The sequence below is a fragment of the Carassius carassius genome, chromosome 2 (genome assembly GCF_963082965.1).
Source record: "Carassius carassius chromosome 2, fCarCar2.1, whole genome shotgun sequence".
Lineage (NCBI taxonomy): Eukaryota > Metazoa > Chordata > Actinopteri > Cypriniformes > Cyprinidae > Carassius > Carassius carassius.
Genome location: NC_081756.1, coordinates 21,605,979 through 21,623,670, shown reverse-complemented (window position 1 = coordinate 21,623,670; position 17,692 = coordinate 21,605,979). Strand labels below are relative to the sequence as shown.

The following is a 17,692-nucleotide window of genomic DNA, read 5'->3' as shown; positions in this document are numbered from 1 at the left end:
TTTGTACACTCTTGTTAATTATCAGGAGATATGAAAAAAACTGCTGATTAGGAGCTTGCTAACAAATATTTTCATACCGATAACTTCCACTAGGGGACAGCAACTCCTAGTATAAACAGTAAGCTAATCGTTTCAATAAACCGCTCCTTGTTTCTAAAGAAATTGATCAAAATCTTTAGTGAATGTGTAAATATTTTAGATGTGCATCCTTCTGCTTTTACGTCATTGAGAGTGTGGATATGGGTTTCACAGTATGTGTACAGAATTAATATCCACTTTGTCACTTTTCTGCAGTAGCTAACGGCAAATGATTCTGAAATATCATATAATTGAGACCGGAAGGGAGGGGGGCGGGGGGGGGTGGGGTCCTGTCTTGGGGCAGGTCAGAGGTGAAGTTTCACCTCCTGTGCTGTTACCGGCTGTTACTCAGTCAGTCCTGTTCCAGCAGCATAAGCCATTTCCACTTTGATGACAGAACATCACACAGACTGTAAGGCAGAAGTCCGCCCAGTATAGTCAGCGTCAATGCTGGCCCAGAAAACTTTCCATTGAGGGCGCACAGTTATCATAAGCGTCCATTTGACACATAGGCGGAGTTTGGGGGGGGGGGTCTTTTCTGAGCTATGAATAAAATATAAAAATTAAAGGATTCACATTTTCTCATTTTATTTGAATTATCATATTGTTTTAGTAGAATAAGAATAAGTAGGCTAAATTTAGTTAGAATACGTACATTTTGTGCTAAATTAATTAAAGTCATATCCACGCGAGTCGCGACTTTAACAAACAAGTTAACAAAATTGTGTTTTAATAAACCCGCTAATAAAATGTGCTGGACTGAGTAATTTCTGACTGAAGAAGCGATGGCCTTGAGTGTGGCGTGTGATGCATAGCCTACGTAAATCTTAAGATTCACTGTCGGCTTGTGACAGCTGAAGTGGATCTTGTGAAATGTGCGATCGCATCGCCGATTACTCTTCTTGAGAAACTTAAAGATGAAGTATGCTACGGAAGGTCTAAACATTTTCAGACTACTGCGGTTTGCACTCCGCTGCCCACTGGTTCGACTACATCAGAAAGTTTCTCAGTTAGGAGAATCTGGCTCCGATCTTCAATGTGACAGGACAGATTCTCAGTTCTTTCTTTACTGCACATAGAGAACGATTTGACTTAAAAACTATCAGAAGAGAAGAGACAGTGAAAGAAAGACTGTGGTCATCTACGCAATTCGGATAAAGAGGCGGCTTTTCTGCATTAGGTATGTTTTTTTTAATGTATTTTTAATGTCGAATGGGCTATATGTTATATAAATATATGTAATGTAGAACATAAAGAAGTGCTCGTGACTCGTCTGCCAGTGGGTGTCCCTCACCCAAGCATAAAGTCAAACTCCGCCTATAAATTTTCTTCAGAATGACTAGACATCCTGTCTCTGCATCCAGAAGGAAGACTTATTGCCTTGCTGGAATATGGCCAATGACTTCTCAGGCAGCGTTTGTACACGTAGTTACCTCAAAAAACGGCAGGCTTCTAAGACTTATAGCATAATTTTTTAATTATATATATATTTTTTGTTAATAAAAAAAATAGAGAGAGCATTGATGATAGGCCCAACTAATTATATATATACGCAAAGGAAGTTAACTCAGTAGACACTTTTATAGGATTCAGTTTACTGACGAAAGCCATTGCAAGACTGCCAGAACACCATTTAGAACAAGGCCTTAGAATTACAATGATTTAGCATAAAGTCAAACACAGTGCCCGCCAACGTTTTGTCATCAACATAGGATGAAACAGGCTATCTGTCCTTTTTAATATTATAAACGAGGTTGGTAAAGGAGAAACGATTTCATCATCAAGTGGTTTCTGTAATGTACCTTCTGTTGTGCTGAGCTGCAGTATATCAAAACCAAGTCAATCAGTAAGTGTACTCTGCGAGTGACTTAGAGTGCTTTTGTCAATATAATATCATCAGAGGGCAGGTCTGGGACGATGATATGATGATGTCTTATGGAAAGGTAATGTTCTCTCTCTCTCTCTCTCTCTCTCTCTCTCATCCGATACAGCAGTATGAAGGATGGGATTACACTCACTTCATTAAAGTCTTCACACGCTGTGATAACCAGCTGTGATTTCCACAGCCAATTTGTTTTAACCTGCTCAAACATGAGGGGGGCAATTAATTGGAATCACAATTATTGAGATTGCAGGGTATCAATTAAGTCACATTATTGTTACTGTTTCTTTCTCTCCGTCTTTTGCTATCTCCATGTCCGCCCTTCTTGCTCTCATGCTCTCATTCTCCCTTCTTTTGCTCACAATATTGCAGCATTTATTTTGATTTCAGCCTGAGGTGAGTCTGCCTAGTCAAATTGTGGACAATCAGCTCAAGTAATCAAGTTTTTTTTTTCACAACACCAAACAAGTGTTAGCTGTTAGGGCTTTGGCTGGGCGGTCTGTGTTGGAAGAGATGAGGGGGCAGATCGGGGGCTCGTCTGAAAAGGTCAGCGCCGACAGGCTACGCTGCTAATTGACGGGTTGCAAAATAGCTGCAAATCACAGACTCTTCACTCCCATTGCATGTGTAGACAATGTATACAGCAAAAACTTTTTCCCTTAGAAGGAGACCGCATACTGCATCTTTCCTTTTTCTTTTTATCTCCCTTAGACTTCAGCTTTATTTTGCCTTGTCAAAATGTCCGAACAGGGCTTAAAATCCCTGTTTTGTCGTTTTTATTTCTTTCTTTCTCTCTCTGTCTTTTTTTTTCATTTCGAGCCATCATGCCCACAAAGCAGGAGGTCCTGACTCCTGACCTTGGCAAGAAGCATCTTAAAGTTCCTCTTAGTGGGAGCACACATAAAGAATGCTTTAACCTTGCACTAACTGCTGGATGAATTCAAGCTCATTTACTCAAGTCTATCCTCCCAGACAGGTTAAGCAATGCACAACATTCAGTTTCATGCATATCATCACCACACCTGTTCTTGTTTTTGTATGACATGTAGTTTGTTGTTCATAAAGAGATGATGCAATATAGTGCCCAGTGCACTGATGTTAAGGCCTTGATATAGTGAAGTCGATTCCTTGTGACAAGGCGTTAATATATTCTTGCTAAGAAAATTTCCATTATATGGTTTTGCATTATATATATATATATATATATATATATATATATATATATATATATATATATATATATATATATATATATACTAGTGTTTAAAATGTTTTTATATTTTTGTATCTTATGCTCATCAAAGCTGTTTATTAGATCACAATTGTTTTTGATCAAATATTATGTTTTTAATGGTCAAATGCTTTGTTAAACACTGCAAAGTAGATGTATTGTTTCAAGATTATATCCAGCCTTCATGTAAATACAGTCATTAGAAAACGTAAAGGGTAAAACTGATCCTAGTTCATCAGTCTTGTCCTGAATGACACACATGACCCCATGTTCGAGATATTGATCAGTCACAGAACTGGAAGGGGCATAATTAGGAGAATACAAGAATACTAATGTCTTGACATCAAGGTCCTTATTTGGTGCAAGAATTGACATTTTACAGTGAGTCATGGCACTGTCTGCCATCTGGTTTGGGTTTCAAAAAAAAAAAAAAAAAAAAGGAATATTTATTTTTACCCTGGAATACCAGTGCTTACTCCTGTCAAATGGAGGCTAATTGCAATATTGATGCAGAATATGCAAGTATTATTCATGCTTCAAGGAAAGGTTGCTTTGCTCTAAAGGTGGCCTTATAGCATCACCCTTTCCCCCATTTATGGTAAAATACAGAAATAGAGAATAGAGATTCCAGCTCATTTGGTGGAAGAATGTGTGTTAAGGAACATATAAATCAGCCTCTAAAACCCTGCTCCTTACTTTTGTTATCTAATCTGAACCAGAATATGTACAAAACTGCACAAAAACAGGCTTGTAAAGGTTTCATAAAAGAAACGCTGGAGAGCTTTAAGGGGACATTCATTGACTTTAATGGGACGAACTGATTGCCCATATCTAATAGAAATCGTCGCCTTTGGCTAAAGCGGTGTGGAATTAGATTACACATGGAACACAATGCTTTTACTGCTTCTTAGAAAACAACTAATTGAATCTATGTAGAAGAAGAGAGAAGAAACAGGCAACTCAAGAGCAAATAAAACAGACTTTTAAAAAATTGTAGTAGTGATGGGAGTTGGATCAAACATAGTTTGAAAAGTCTTTTTGACAAATTACACAGGGTGTGAATTAAGAGGGGGATTTGGGGGGATCTGACCCTTCTAATTGTAGGGGGAAAGTAAGCAGTATGTAAAAGTATATAAAAACTTGCAGTATATATAAAAACTTTGGTGTTGAAAAGAAAAGAAAGGAAAAGAAAAGAAAAGAAAAGAAAGGAAAGGAAAGGAAAGGAAAGGAAAGGAAAGGAAAGGAAAAGAAAAAGAAAAGAAAAGAAAAGAAAAGAAAAGAAAAGAAAAGAAAAGAAAAGAAAAGAAAAGAAAAGAAAAGAAAAGAAAAGTCCAGCGGTGGCGCACCGCGTGTTTGAAGATAAGTGTGACATTCGGGGCGGAGAGGAACCTTCAAAACATATTAAGAAGACCAGGTTCTTGATGATCATGTAGATAATATCACGTGTGGATGAACTGGATGTTGGTTTAAATGCTTACAACTTATAGCCTCCAGCTGAAAGGAAGGGGAAAGTAAAACTTGTTGAGAAGCGGCACTCTCTCTCTCGTTGGATCAAGCAGGAGGGACGGATCATGTTGACAAGTAGAGTCATCTTTATATATTACAGACTCGAAAAGCAACACTTCATGCAGGCATATACAGTTAGCTACTCCATGAAGTATGTTGCGTCCAACGGAAAATACTGAGTGATTGTCACTGTAAAGTTTCCTTTTCCTCGTTAACCGTAACAGACCGCTTTCGCACATTCATTGTAAATCGTTTTGCGCGCTCGGTTGGTTAACAGTGGTTCATGGAATGCTTTAATGTCTTACAGTAAACTTTCGTTCCTAATTTCTTTCAGCTGATGAAAGGTGGGCGACAATCTACCTCATCGGGAGGGCAACTGCTGTAGCGTTTCCTATTCATCATCGTCATCATCATCCTCAGCAGCAGCATCATCAGCATCATCATCGTCAGTGCGCGCGGCACGCACCACACTTGCACCACATCCTCAGTGCCACGAAATCGCCAGCGCGCAAAGATGAACAACCTGCCGGAGCACAAACTGTCCTCGGTGGCCCCGCTGAATCAGTTTAACGTGGAGAAAAAGGAAGTTGAGCTGATCCTGGTGAAGGAGCAGAATGGGGTCCAGTACACGAACTCCTCTGTCGTGGCCTCTCCGAGCTCCCGCGGCTGCACCTCCGGCTCCGATGAGGATGTGGTCAGGGAGACCTGGGGCAAGAAAATGGACTTTCTGCTCTCTGTCGTGGGCTTCGCTGTAGACCTGGCCAATGTGTGGAGGTTCCCCTACCTGTGTTACAAAAATGGAGGAGGTAAGATCGGTTCTTCCATTTATTCTGAGGATTACCCTTTACACTGCTTTTTACAATACTAACTCGGATAAACAAAATGTGGGCTTCTTGATATATAATTATTTGTGGGAGCAGCTTAAAAACTTACATAGGTTGTTATCGCCTTTGAAATTCCATTTAAATATAGAAATTATGTCTCAAACTGTTACTAAAACACATTCAGTGTTTCAGAAATTATTTGAGTTTAATCTATATTTTTTGGCTGATAAGTGAGAGCATATATAAAATAGATAACTGTTATCTTAACATATATAAATATTTTGAAAAATTATCGTTTTTTAATATTAGCTGTAAAAAAAACCATGAATTACCCTATAGTTTACAAATATTTTTTTTGTAATTATTTTATTATATATTTAACAAAGCAATACATATACTTTTCAGTCAACGTTATATAATTTAATGACACATACTGTAGAGTTAGAAAACTGCCAGCACTTTGTGCTGTTGTCATTCATAAACTAGATGTCAGTGTCAGTGAACTCATTAACTACCAGTGGGCTGTTGTTTAAAAGTTTTGCTATCTTTTACATTTTATGAGTAACAAAATATATTTTTTCACTCTTTTTTCACATGTTGCTCAGGTTTGAACAACTTGTTTTTGTGGAAAAAAAAATCATTAATTTAAATTCATTACAATATTCAGTGTCCTGCAGTATGTTTAGTAAAATATACCACTTTTTTTCGTAAATTAAAACTATAGTATTAAAACTTCATGAGCAAAGACAAATATAGCATGGATCAGGTAGCTTTCTGATCATGGGATCAGAAACTTTCATGAGAAGGTAACATGTGAAATTTTTGTTTAATTTGATATTTCACCTCTATGTACAGGTGTAACCATGAAGAATTTTCCATATCTGAATACATTATAAGAGTAAAGAACTATGATTATGTCAAACTGCATCTAACTCCACCTTTGACTGACTATTCACTATGTTAGCAGATACTGTACAGTGACAAATGTCTATTGTTTAATGTGTTTCCTCAGGAGCCTTTTTGATCCCATATGTTCTGTTCCTGTTCATTGCTGGGATGCCCCTGTTTTACATGGAACTTGCTTTGGGTCAGTATAACAGAGAAGGAGCAGCTACAGTTTGGAAGATCTGTCCTATATTTAAAGGTATGCACAAAATTTGTAGACATAAAAGATGCTGAGAATAAATATACCAGGTTCACACATTTCAACACATTTAATTAATTTACTGCTCATTCTGGATGTTTCATTTTTACACTGACCCAACAAACACAAACGGGGTTAACTCAATGGTCTAACAAAAGCCAACAAATGTGTTCATTGGGGCAGTGAACTATAGGTTATACAGTGACTCTGTTGGGACTTTGAAGTTAGTACACACACTTTTAACTTCATATGCTGAAGCAAAGAGAGGCCTGAAACAGATAAAGTAAAACTTTTTCTCATGTAATAACAAAATATTTGTGACTTTTCTTCTCAGGTGTTGGCTACACTGTAATCATCATAGCTTTGTATGTGGGCTTCTACTACAATGTCATCATAGCTTGGTCATTGTATTACTTATTCTCCTCATTGACAAGTGAGCTGCCCTGGCTCACGTGTAATAACCCGTGGAACAGCCCCAATTGCACAGAACCACAACACATCAATGGCACCTTCCTGGGTAACAGAACCTCCTATGCCAAGAACAAGAACACACCGGCTGCAGAGTTCTACGAGTGAGTCTTACATTTATTTTTATTATTGTTTTTTGCTCTGTGGCTTTGCTGTTGTGCTTGAGTTGTTGTATATTCTAACAGTAGTATCATGAAAATGTCTGGAAATGCAAAGTCTGATGCAATATTAGTGTCAATTAAAATAATTCAGGCAGACAGTTGATAGGCTCTCTATTTAATCGACTGTGGTCTGCTCGAGATTTGCTTAAAAGTATGAATATCCTGTTTATAAAAAAACCCCTTTGAGATCATTATTGTTTTTTCTGAATGTTCACCTACAAATTAAATTTGTACTTACCCTCATTTAATTCCAAATGTGTATGTCATTCTTTCTACTGTGGAACATAATATACTGATAAGGTTCTGTTTAAAATAGCCTCTTTTGTGTTCCACAGAGGTAAGTAAATATAGAGATTTGGAACAACATGAGATTGAGTAAATATTGAATTGTACCCTGTTGCTGCAAAATTATTAGCTAACCAGAAGTGAACAATATTGCTTAAAAGTGCTCAAAATTAGGTCAGACTCACTGAAACATGTATGCGGCACTCGAAACTCTTGATGTAGACTGAAAGAAAGGCAGCCGCTTGCACTTCAAAGAAAAGCAGTCCTTTTCCGTGTCTAAGGGAAAATTTGGCTCCTCGTGCCAGGGGAAATCAGAAAATTGTGTGGAACAATGAAGAACCTACATCACTTGATGATTTGTTTACAACCGGTTATGGACAAATTCATAGAGACACGTCATAAGATTCTAGTGAGGGTTTCCATGTCTTTATTCCTTAAATTTACTGCTCAGATCTAATGCATGTTTGTGTATTATGAAATCTCTTAAAGAGTCTAACATCACTGGGGAATGTGGATGTGCATCCATATGTCTACCTCGTATGTGATAGATAATATATATTTGAATTCATCCAACCCTCAACCCCTTTTCCTTCTTTCTTGGTGATCTACCACTTTTTTGCACTCTCTGCTTTTCTTGTTCTCACTGTCAGTTTAGCTGTTTCTCTCACTTTTTTCCTCTCCTATGCTCTTACCATCTTTTGGACTAGTTTCCTACCAGCATTGCTTTGAAGTGTCATTTCCCCAGCTGTCTTCTGTGTGAGGGGATGTGGAAAGCTGTCATTTCCTCCGCTTTTCCCCACTCATGTCGCTCTATTTTAATAGTTTTCGGCCACCAGTAATCCTGCCTTAATGGGACAGCACTAAGGGCACTAGAGGATATTCATTACTGTCACACATACAGCAGACTCACATGCTCAGCAGGTGTGCCATATACTGAATATTAGATTAAGCAGTGTGTTGCTCAGTATAGGCAAAATGATGGGGAGCACTAGAAACCAATCACAGAAAGTGTTGTTGAACCAGCAGCTGTCTATCCAGAAGCCCCTGATAAAAACCCAGTCAAGTTCATTGGTCTTACACAAACCCTTCATGCCACACATCTTTCTAAAACAACCGACAACCAGACAAAAGCGAAATATGACAAGCTCAACAAAGCAAATTTCATCAGCTTGTGTGCCACCCACATATCCTTTGACTACGCTGTCTCTGCCAATTTTGACATGTTCGAGTCAATCACTGTTTGTTGAGTCTAATGAACCGTTACTGCTCCATTGTATTGTTTTACACAGCAGGTGTCCTAAATCTAATTATTCCGTCATTACTGAAATCTTGTTACTGTACATCACACGCAGTCTCAGATTTAACAACAGACTGAGGTCATGAAGACAGAAATAGAGGATTTAGAGGAAAAAATATAATCATTTGAGTAGCCAAGACAAAGATCTTCACCATACTTATTGTGCCTTCAAATAATAATCATTAAAAGTAATTAAAATAATAAATCAAATAAGCATAATAGTGAACCCTTAGAATATAAGTTCATTGTTGCATGCTTGTTTTATTTGAATTTTTTTATATATCATGATTTATTAAAAGTGCCAAATGGTTGTGTTTTAGTAAATACTTTTAAGAAACTACACATGAAGGTTATAAGTGTAACAAATGCTATTTATTTGCAGTGCTTGTTTGTTTTTAATAATTACAAAAATTAAAAAGGAAGGAAATGAAATATTAAAAATATAAACAAGGCTGAACTCATGTCAGCCAGAGGGGTCCATCACCACAATGAATGTGCGGTTTCACAAACACATTTTAGGACATCCTGATGCCTGTTATGAAAACAAATAGAATTTGCTCCAGAGTTAAGCAAGCTGTGTTGAGACCCCATATGCCATCAGAGTTTTCTTCTGTGGCCGTTGTCTGGATCAGAGAACATAGCTGAGGATATGGTGAAATCATAGGTGTTAGGATTTAGCTTGGCAAGGACGGGACATCAGATCTATGAAGAGCTCTAGAGGGAATGTTTGCCAAGATATTCACCAATCAAATGTAATTATTTAATTAGAGGGGGCTGTGCTCACATCTGTTCTGACCTAACCGCTGTCACTGCTCCCCTCAGAATGAAAAGAGTGATTATGTCTGGTTTTGAAGTGTCCAGGAGTGTTTGAGTTTCTATTTGTGTGCTTTTGGACTATATATTTAGGCAGTTACTTTTGTCATGTAACACAATGGTTTTATCATTGGCAAATAACAAAGCATGGGATCCTTTAAAGGAATAGTTTAGGAATAGAAATATAACTCACCTTAAGGCCATTCAAGTTGGAGATGAGTGTGTTTGTTTATTTGCACAGATTTGGATAAATTTAGCATTACATCACTTGCTTACCAATGGATCTTCTGTAGTGAATGCCATCAGACTGTGAGTCAGACAGCTGATAAAAACATCACAATAATCCACAGGTAACCCACACAATTCCAATCTATCAATTAACATTATTATGAAAAAAGATGGATGAGTCCTCTAGAAAAAGTGAAAAAAGGTTGTTGTTTTTTTTGTGCTTGTTGAAAAGTGCATTTTATACAGTAGGTTGATGCATTGTATAGCCATGTTGAAAGTTTTATTATACCAGTAGTCTACTGCACTAGTCAAGTCATGTCTGTTTTAGTTGAATACATTTTTTTAAACGGCATTATATAGAATAGTTCCTGGTGGGCAAGCCAAAAGATGACTTGGAAACCCCCTAATGCACTGTTGTTGTCTTCAACGTGTAAACATGTAGTCCTGTTTGTCACTGTTTTGTTAGTTTTTTTGGATATACTGTATATTTTACAATGTGTTTTATTCAAATGTATTGATTAAAATCTGTAAAATCAATTTTGCTTTATGACAACACACATATGTAATTATTAAAGATCTCATCAAAACTTTATTTACTAAAGGATGAGTAAAAAAGTCATTCCAGTAAATGAATAATCAAATGTGAAAGAGCTGTTTGTAAAAGTATTTATTGTCATATCAGCCTGGTATAAAGCAAGAGATTTGTATGTAGGTATGTTAAACGGCCAGCGGTCAACTGAAATGTCACAGAGAGTGGATTAAAGGTCAAGCTTTAGCAGGTCCCACCATGATGTTATTGGCAATGATGACGGGATTGAACTGTCTCCCGTCTTTTCAGCCCTGAGGGTTTGTCTGGCTTTCCTTCTCTTCATTAACTCAGTCACGATGGCTTCATCAATCCATGTGTCTGTGGACTTCACACTCACGTTTATTCCCTTATTCCCAGCGCGTGACCAAATGACTTGTTTGATGAGCAAGTTGAGCAATTCTCAAGCTCTCTCTCCAGCTTTAAAGTTTTCCATTTAAATATATTTAAAAATAGAAGCATCTTAGTTTAAATGTTACCAAAACCAAACCTGTGCATCTGATCCAGATTTAATCCATTACTGATGTCAAATTATGCTATGGCATATTTGAAAACTTCTCACAGAAATATGAATTATCACACATGTGGGAGATTAATCAGTTGGGCTGATCAGAATTTGAAATAGGAATCGTGTGGTAATGATACTTTGTCACTTGACAACTGTCCTAAGGTTAATATTCTGGGTCTTTCAACTTGTTTTTTTTAAAGTAAATAGACATGGCTCAAGTCTGCTTTAATTCACATCATGGCTTCTAAACTCAAAGCATGTTCAAACAGAGCAGCATTCGTTCTCCTTTTTTACAAGATACGTCTTTCAGAAGGAAAGACTACAGCAATGTTCTGGCAGTGCTTTAGGGGTTTGTTTATAATATAAGAACAATGGCCTGTACTGTTTCTGCTCTTTGAAACTCGCTGGGAGGTGCAGCACAGGAATCATTTAGATCACATTCTACAGAGACTCTTTTAACTGGGTGTATCCAGATATTTTGCTAGAAACCAGAAATAATATTCATCACTGGATGGTTGAGAAACTTTTGATCGTAACCATTTTTCAACCTTGTTAGATGTTAGAAGCAAACTGTAGGTCATCCCTCTTGGGGGGCAAGAACCCGCGGGAAAAAGGGTTTTATGGGTAATCTACGATCTGGCAAATCTTGTGTGTGACACATGTAGTATTGTACTGGTTTGGATCTACTAGTTGTAATGGTTCTGTGTCTGTGTGTTTTTGTTATGTGGACTCTTTGTTTGTAGTTGTACCTGGTTTTCTGTTTTCCATGATTGTTCTTACCTGTTCCTATATTCAATTAGGCTTTATGTATATGCTTTAAGGCCAGCGTGTTTCCAGTGTTCTTTGTCAGATCTACACAGTCGCATTGTTTGATGATCTTATTCTGTCTTCTTGTTTCTGTGTTCTTTTGTTATTTTTATATTATTATATATTTACAGACACTACATTCGAATCCAATGCCCACTAGTTTCTGAGTTCCCATTGTTACACTAGTTAAAGCCAAAAGTTTTTCTTCAAATCTACTTGGGTTTCTCTGAACATTAGGTTAGAGTTAGTATATAATAAACATCAGTTCAGACTAGACAGTCTAGTGGAAACAGCCGTAAAATGAGAGTGAGCGTAAGCATAACATATAAAGCACATGAAAGGGTGTAAGAATGTGCTATAAAAACAAAATACAGTTCCCTAGACAGAGTTGGAGTGGATTAAATGCTTTGAGTTGTAGATTCTTCATAGGATCTTCAGTTATTGGGGCACGGCTTTATCATACTTTGACTTGAGAGAACATCAATTTTATTTTGATTCATAACCCCTTTTCCAAGTATAATAAGAGCAGTGACGTCAAGTGGCAAGGTAACTCCCACTGTACATACTCCCTAGAGTCTTTCCCTAGAGAATTTCAGTGGTTTGTAACTCAGTGAGGCCCCCCACACCTCTGCATAGAGGCACCATATATTTATTCAAAACGTTTTTGTGTGCAGATGAATATATTTACACTATGCTCTTGAAGCACGACTAAGAATAGAGAACATTATAATAATGGATGTTTTGTTTGTTGGAGATCCATTGATAAGTGTTCCATGATTCGATGAGGAAAACCCTTCAAAGAATCTCCTGGTTCCAGGAGGACTGTGACCCAGGACACTTCCTTTACTACTGGAGAGCCTTTGAACAAGGCACACAACACAGCATTTCTCAACATTTATTTCTATTCAAACAGTCTGTCTATGAACAGAATCCATTGAAGTAGTTGTTTAATCTCACGTACCATTTCTCCTCCTCCAGGCGTAGAGTGCTGCACATTCATGAGAGTAAAGGCATCAGTGACCTGGGTCTTCCTCGCTGGGAGCTCACCCTCTGCCTTATTTTGGTTGTCTTCATCCTTTGCTTCAGCCTGTGGAAGGGAGTCAAATCCTCTGGAAAGGTGCAAAACTTTTTTTTTGCTCTTGCTGTCTATGACGAATCTAATGTTCATACACATTTTTATCTGTGGTGATTATTAATAATATTTTCAGTTCATGCAGCATTTGTCTTTGAAAAGCAATCTCAAGGCACTGTACAAAAATGAATGGCTCTGTATTTTTGTGTGTGTGTGGGTGTGAGTGTGTGTTCAGGTGGTGTATGTTACAGCTACTATGCCCTACGTAGTGCTGCTGGTGTTGCTGATTCGAGGCATCACCCTCCCTGGTGCAATGAATGGAATTAGGGCATATCTCCACGTTGACCTAAAGAAGCTCAATAATCCTCAAGTAAGTTCATGCTAATAGGGCTCAAACTATTTTATGAACTAATTCCAGATATATACTGTAGGCATACTTCATACATACAGTAGTTATACATACTTCTCATTTTATAGATGGATTGTCACTCATTTTTGTTTGCTGCAGGTATGGATTGACGCAGCTACTCAGATTTTCTTTTCTCTAGGAGCCGGGTTTGGAGTCCTCATTGCCTTTGCAAGCTACAATAAATTTGACAATAACTGCTACAGGTATGACAAATCTTTGATAAGTTTGTAAGTTTTCTAAAGGCCTATTCACAGTGCACTGCAGACGCAGGTTTTGCTGGATTCTACATGTTCAATCAGCAAAATCAAGCACCAACTAATGCCAAAAGATGTTTTGTGTTATATCAATTGGAATTAGTTGGCACTTATGTGAGCAGTATCTTACTTGAAGACATATAATGAGTTTTTGCCAATCCAGTTTGGTGATGCTGTGAAGCTGTGGCTTTGTTTGCTAATGGATTAAAGTTCTCATGAGAAAACCAGCATGTTGTTTCCTGAGATCAAAAGTTAGAAAAGGTTGTTAGTGGGGCCAGCAGGTGGCAGTCACCTTGTGGACATTGTGTATCCCAATAGTCTACAAAGTTTCTCAGGTTATAGTACAATATTCTTGTCAACTAGTGTCTCTGCAGATTGAGATGGTTCAACACTTGTTCAGTTGTGCACTGAGCATTTAACCGCATCATAATTAATGACACAACTTGTCAGTTTTTGATTAATTCCAGAGGTGTAAATTAAATATTTGAAGTGGGTGTAGTGGAAGAGGTGATTCCTTTCATGTATGAAGTGTTTCAAAGGTATAAAGAGGCAAAAGATTCTGATTCATTTATTCACTTAAAAGTCAATGCCCACTTTGGTTGACTTGTGTAAAATGACAATAGATTAAAATTCAAACATATTGTTAATGTACACATCTAAAGCATGTTAATGAATTAAGCCCTGTTGATTTCACATCACAATATGTTGACTTCTAAAGCTGGAACCCAACTGATCCAACAGGTTTTTGCTCTCCAGGGCACAGATGTCTTACTAAGACCTCAAATCTACAGTCGTGTCAAAATATTTGCTTTTGTTTCTAACAGAAATAAAGAAAACCAATGAAAATGTCAGTTTGAAATATTTTCACATTTATGTTTAACTGTCATTTAAGTGTAATATTCAGCAGCATTTTTCACCTCTTCAGCTTTTGGCTGGCATGACGATATGTTGCAAGCAGATGGCTGCTCAGATTTATGCGCTTCTTCACAGACTACACGGAATGGTTCCACCCTAGGACACAATTTGAAATGATTAAAATCATGAATTGTTGTATTCTTTCTTCTTGGATCTACTTTTTGTATAAATTGTTTGGTTATGAATTAGGCTTTTGTTATGTCTAGTCATTGCATCTGGCAGACATTGTGAGAACAAGGGAACAAGCTTTCAAAAAACATTGCCAAACTTCAACTTTACAATGCACAGTTCCTCTGCACAGGAACTGTCTAAATGAGAACTCAAAGCATATCCACAGTGGGGATTAGCCACAGCTTTGGCATCAACTCACTGTGGGATTATGGTGTTCAAGTCATAGATTCTGCTCAGCAGTTTTGAAGCTTCTGGTGTATTGTAAACTGTTATCTTGTGCTTTGTTGCAGGGATGCTATTATAACCAGCACTATAAACTGCATTACCAGTTTCTTCTCAGGGTTTGCCATCTTCTCAGTACTGGGGTATATGGCTCATCATCATCAGGTCAACATAAAGGATGTGGCCACTGAGGGTCTGTGACTCCAACAACCTCACTGTCCTGTTTTTATTTAATTATTTGTGTATTACTCAAACCTTTACATGTTTCTCTGTTTTGCATCATGCACTATTCTTTCTTCTTTTGTGGTTAACAAACATTATTTTATTTTTCTGGAGTTGTACAGTGTCCCTTTGCTGATCTGTGAGGTGGTTGTTTATATCTGTGTGCAGGAGCTGGACTGGTATTTATAATCTACCCAGAAGCAATCTCAACTCTACCTGGATCCACATTCTTTGCGATAGTGTTTTTCATTATGCTTCTGACTCTTGGAATTGACAGTTCTGTGAGTACAAAGTAATCTTGTTATTCTCACATAAAATTTAATAGACAAAAACAACACAATTACTAATGATTGATACTTCAACAAAAATACTATGGTTCTAAAACATATTCCCTTTTTTTAATGTAATGTCCTGTTTAGATGGGTGGCATGGAGGCAGTGATCACTGGTCTGTCAGATGACTTCAAAATCCTGAAGAGGAATAGAAAATTATTTACATTTGCTGTAGCATTTGGGACATTCCTAATAGCCCTTCTGTGTGTTACAAATGTAAGTTTGTTGGGCATGTTTTTTTAGCAGCCTAACAATATGAAAATACTCGTTTATATTTATTTTCTTCTCATATTATGAACATCAGATTACTAAAATCTATATTATATCCCTATTTAATTTGCTTTGGATTGTATTGTACTGTATATTTTTCTGTTTTTACCGTTTACAGGCAAAATAGATGAATACTCACAAATTAACATAAAAGCAATGAAATGATGAATTAATCAAGGGAAGTCCTTTATTCAGCAGAGTTTTGTCTTTGTCATATCTCGGTCATGACAGGGAGGGATCTTTGTGTTGACCCTGTTGGACAGGTATGCTGCAGGGACGTCCATTCTGTTTGGGGTACTGATTGAGGCCATTGGAGTATCTTGGTTCTATGGTGAGCAGATATAAAACAACATACATTCTTCTTTAAAGATCATCTTACATTCCTGACTCACTACTGACTGAAACGCTTGCTTCTACAAGAAAAATCTATGTTTTCTGCAATCTGTAACAGGTTTAGTACATGTCGTACCATTCCATTTGCACCTGTTTAACAGTCCTTAAGACACTAGCAGTGTAGTATGCTTAAGACAATTAATGTCTCAGTAGAAAGATCTCTTTACTGTCCTAAGTCTTAAAACACCAGAAGATGATGCCCATGGTCCCTGCTCATCTGCGTGAACATGCCATAGTCCTGCTTCAGTGAGACATGAGGACTGCAGCGCAGATGTTGTGGAGCAATAAACTGCAGTGCCCACAATGTAAGATGCAAAGGAGAATGCTACAGGGAGACAGGAAGTACAGCTGACCATACTTGCAGTGGCAAACCAGTAACTGTGTTACAACACTACTGGACTCTGAAGCAGTGGAAACATGTTCTCATAAGTGAATCACACTTCACTGTTTGATAGTCTGATGGGCAAGTCTGGGTTTGGCAGATGTCAGGAAAACATTACCTGCCTCACTGCACTGTGCTAACTATAAAGTTTAGTGAAGCAGGAATAAAAAGTTATGGGGCTGTTCTTCTGGGGTGGGACTAGGCCCCTTACTTCCAGTGAAGAGAAACCTTGATGTTTATCAAGACATTTTTGATAATGCTACGCTTCCAACATTGTGAAACAAGTTTGGGGAAGAACCTTTTCTATTTAAGCATGATTTTGCCCCAGTACACAAAGCAAGGTCCATAAAGACATTGTTGGATGAGTTTGGTGTAATTGACTGGTCCAGATATTTGTAGATCTGACCTTAACCCTATCAAACACCTTTTGCATGAATTGGCTTTCTCATTCTCAATTGCTCTACTGGATGAATGGACACAAAATCCCACAGAAACACTCCAAATTCTCATGGAAAGACTTCCCAGAAGAGTGGAAGCTGCAAAGGTGGGAACCACTCCAACTTGCAATGTAATGGAAGTCCCTTTTTTGTGTAATAATCAGGTGTCCCAATACTTTTGTCCATACAGTGTGTATCCTGCATACACGGCTAATTTTGAATGGTTATCAGAGTACAGTACAGTACACAGTGTTCAGATCATCATTAATATTGTATTAAGAGAAGCCTCAATTCAGAGAAAGGTACTTTCTCAGTACTTTTATTTTGAAATTATGCCCAGATGCTGCCAATTATTTATTTATTTTTTTGTGTGTGTTTTTGTACCATAGGTGTGGACAGATTCAGTGAGGATATTGAACGCATGATGGGCTTCAAACCAGGGATCTACTGGAGGGTCTGCTGGAAGTTTGTCAGTCCAGCATTCTTACTTGTGAGTGAAACGGTGGTGTATGAATATAACACCTGATGCAATTTGACTCTTAAGGAAATTATGTCTTTTATCTGTCTGTACACTGTTAGATTACACTTTAAATCTGTTTTGTCGGTTAACCTAAAATTGTACTCAATTGACCTATCTGTAAGTCCCTCCCCTCGAATGCAGATGAGCAGTCGAGTATCATTTGCACCATAAAGAAACATTGGAAGATCTGAAGCTCACATTGGTTTAATGGTGTTTATGCTAAAAAAATGGGAAAATTATGTGCCTAGGGCACTTGTAACACTAATTCCAGTTAT

The 17,692-nt window shown here is 37.6% G+C and overlaps 2 protein-coding genes and 1 long non-coding RNA gene across 3 annotated transcripts in view; 1 reads left to right on the top strand and 2 right to left on the bottom strand.

Moving 5' to 3' along the window:
* The window catches only part of LOC132106558 (dipeptidase 2-like), a 436,558-nt gene that overhangs the window by 322,701 nt on the left and 96,165 nt on the right, over positions 1-17,692 (bottom strand). The window lies entirely within an intron of this gene.
* LOC132106505 (sodium-dependent noradrenaline transporter-like) overlaps positions 4,541-17,692 on the top strand; it is a 15,234-nt gene continuing 2,082 nt past the window's right edge. The window contains exons 1-12 of the mRNA XM_059512240.1: positions 4,541-4,772; positions 5,032-5,503; positions 6,534-6,665; positions 7,000-7,237; positions 12,797-12,935; positions 13,126-13,260; positions 13,399-13,502; positions 14,930-15,054; positions 15,252-15,364; positions 15,503-15,631; positions 15,917-16,016; positions 17,287-17,387. Of these exons, the coding sequence (XP_059368223.1) occupies positions 5,212-5,503; positions 6,534-6,665; positions 7,000-7,237; positions 12,797-12,935; positions 13,126-13,260; positions 13,399-13,502; positions 14,930-15,054; positions 15,252-15,364; positions 15,503-15,631; positions 15,917-16,016; positions 17,287-17,387 (1,608 nt within the window). The 5' untranslated portion in view covers positions 4,541-4,772; positions 5,032-5,211. The remainder of the gene's footprint in view (positions 4,773-5,031; positions 5,504-6,533; positions 6,666-6,999; positions 7,238-12,796; positions 12,936-13,125; positions 13,261-13,398; positions 13,503-14,929; positions 15,055-15,251; positions 15,365-15,502; positions 15,632-15,916; positions 16,017-17,286; positions 17,388-17,692) is intronic.
* Positions 15,455-17,692, bottom strand: part of LOC132106508 (uncharacterized) — an 18,803-nt gene continuing 16,565 nt past the window's right edge. The window contains exons 2-3 of the long non-coding RNA XR_009424150.1: positions 15,825-16,011; positions 15,455-15,553 (exon numbers count right to left, since the gene is read on the bottom strand). This is a non-coding gene — a long non-coding RNA (uncharacterized LOC132106508). The remainder of the gene's footprint in view (positions 15,554-15,824; positions 16,012-17,692) is intronic.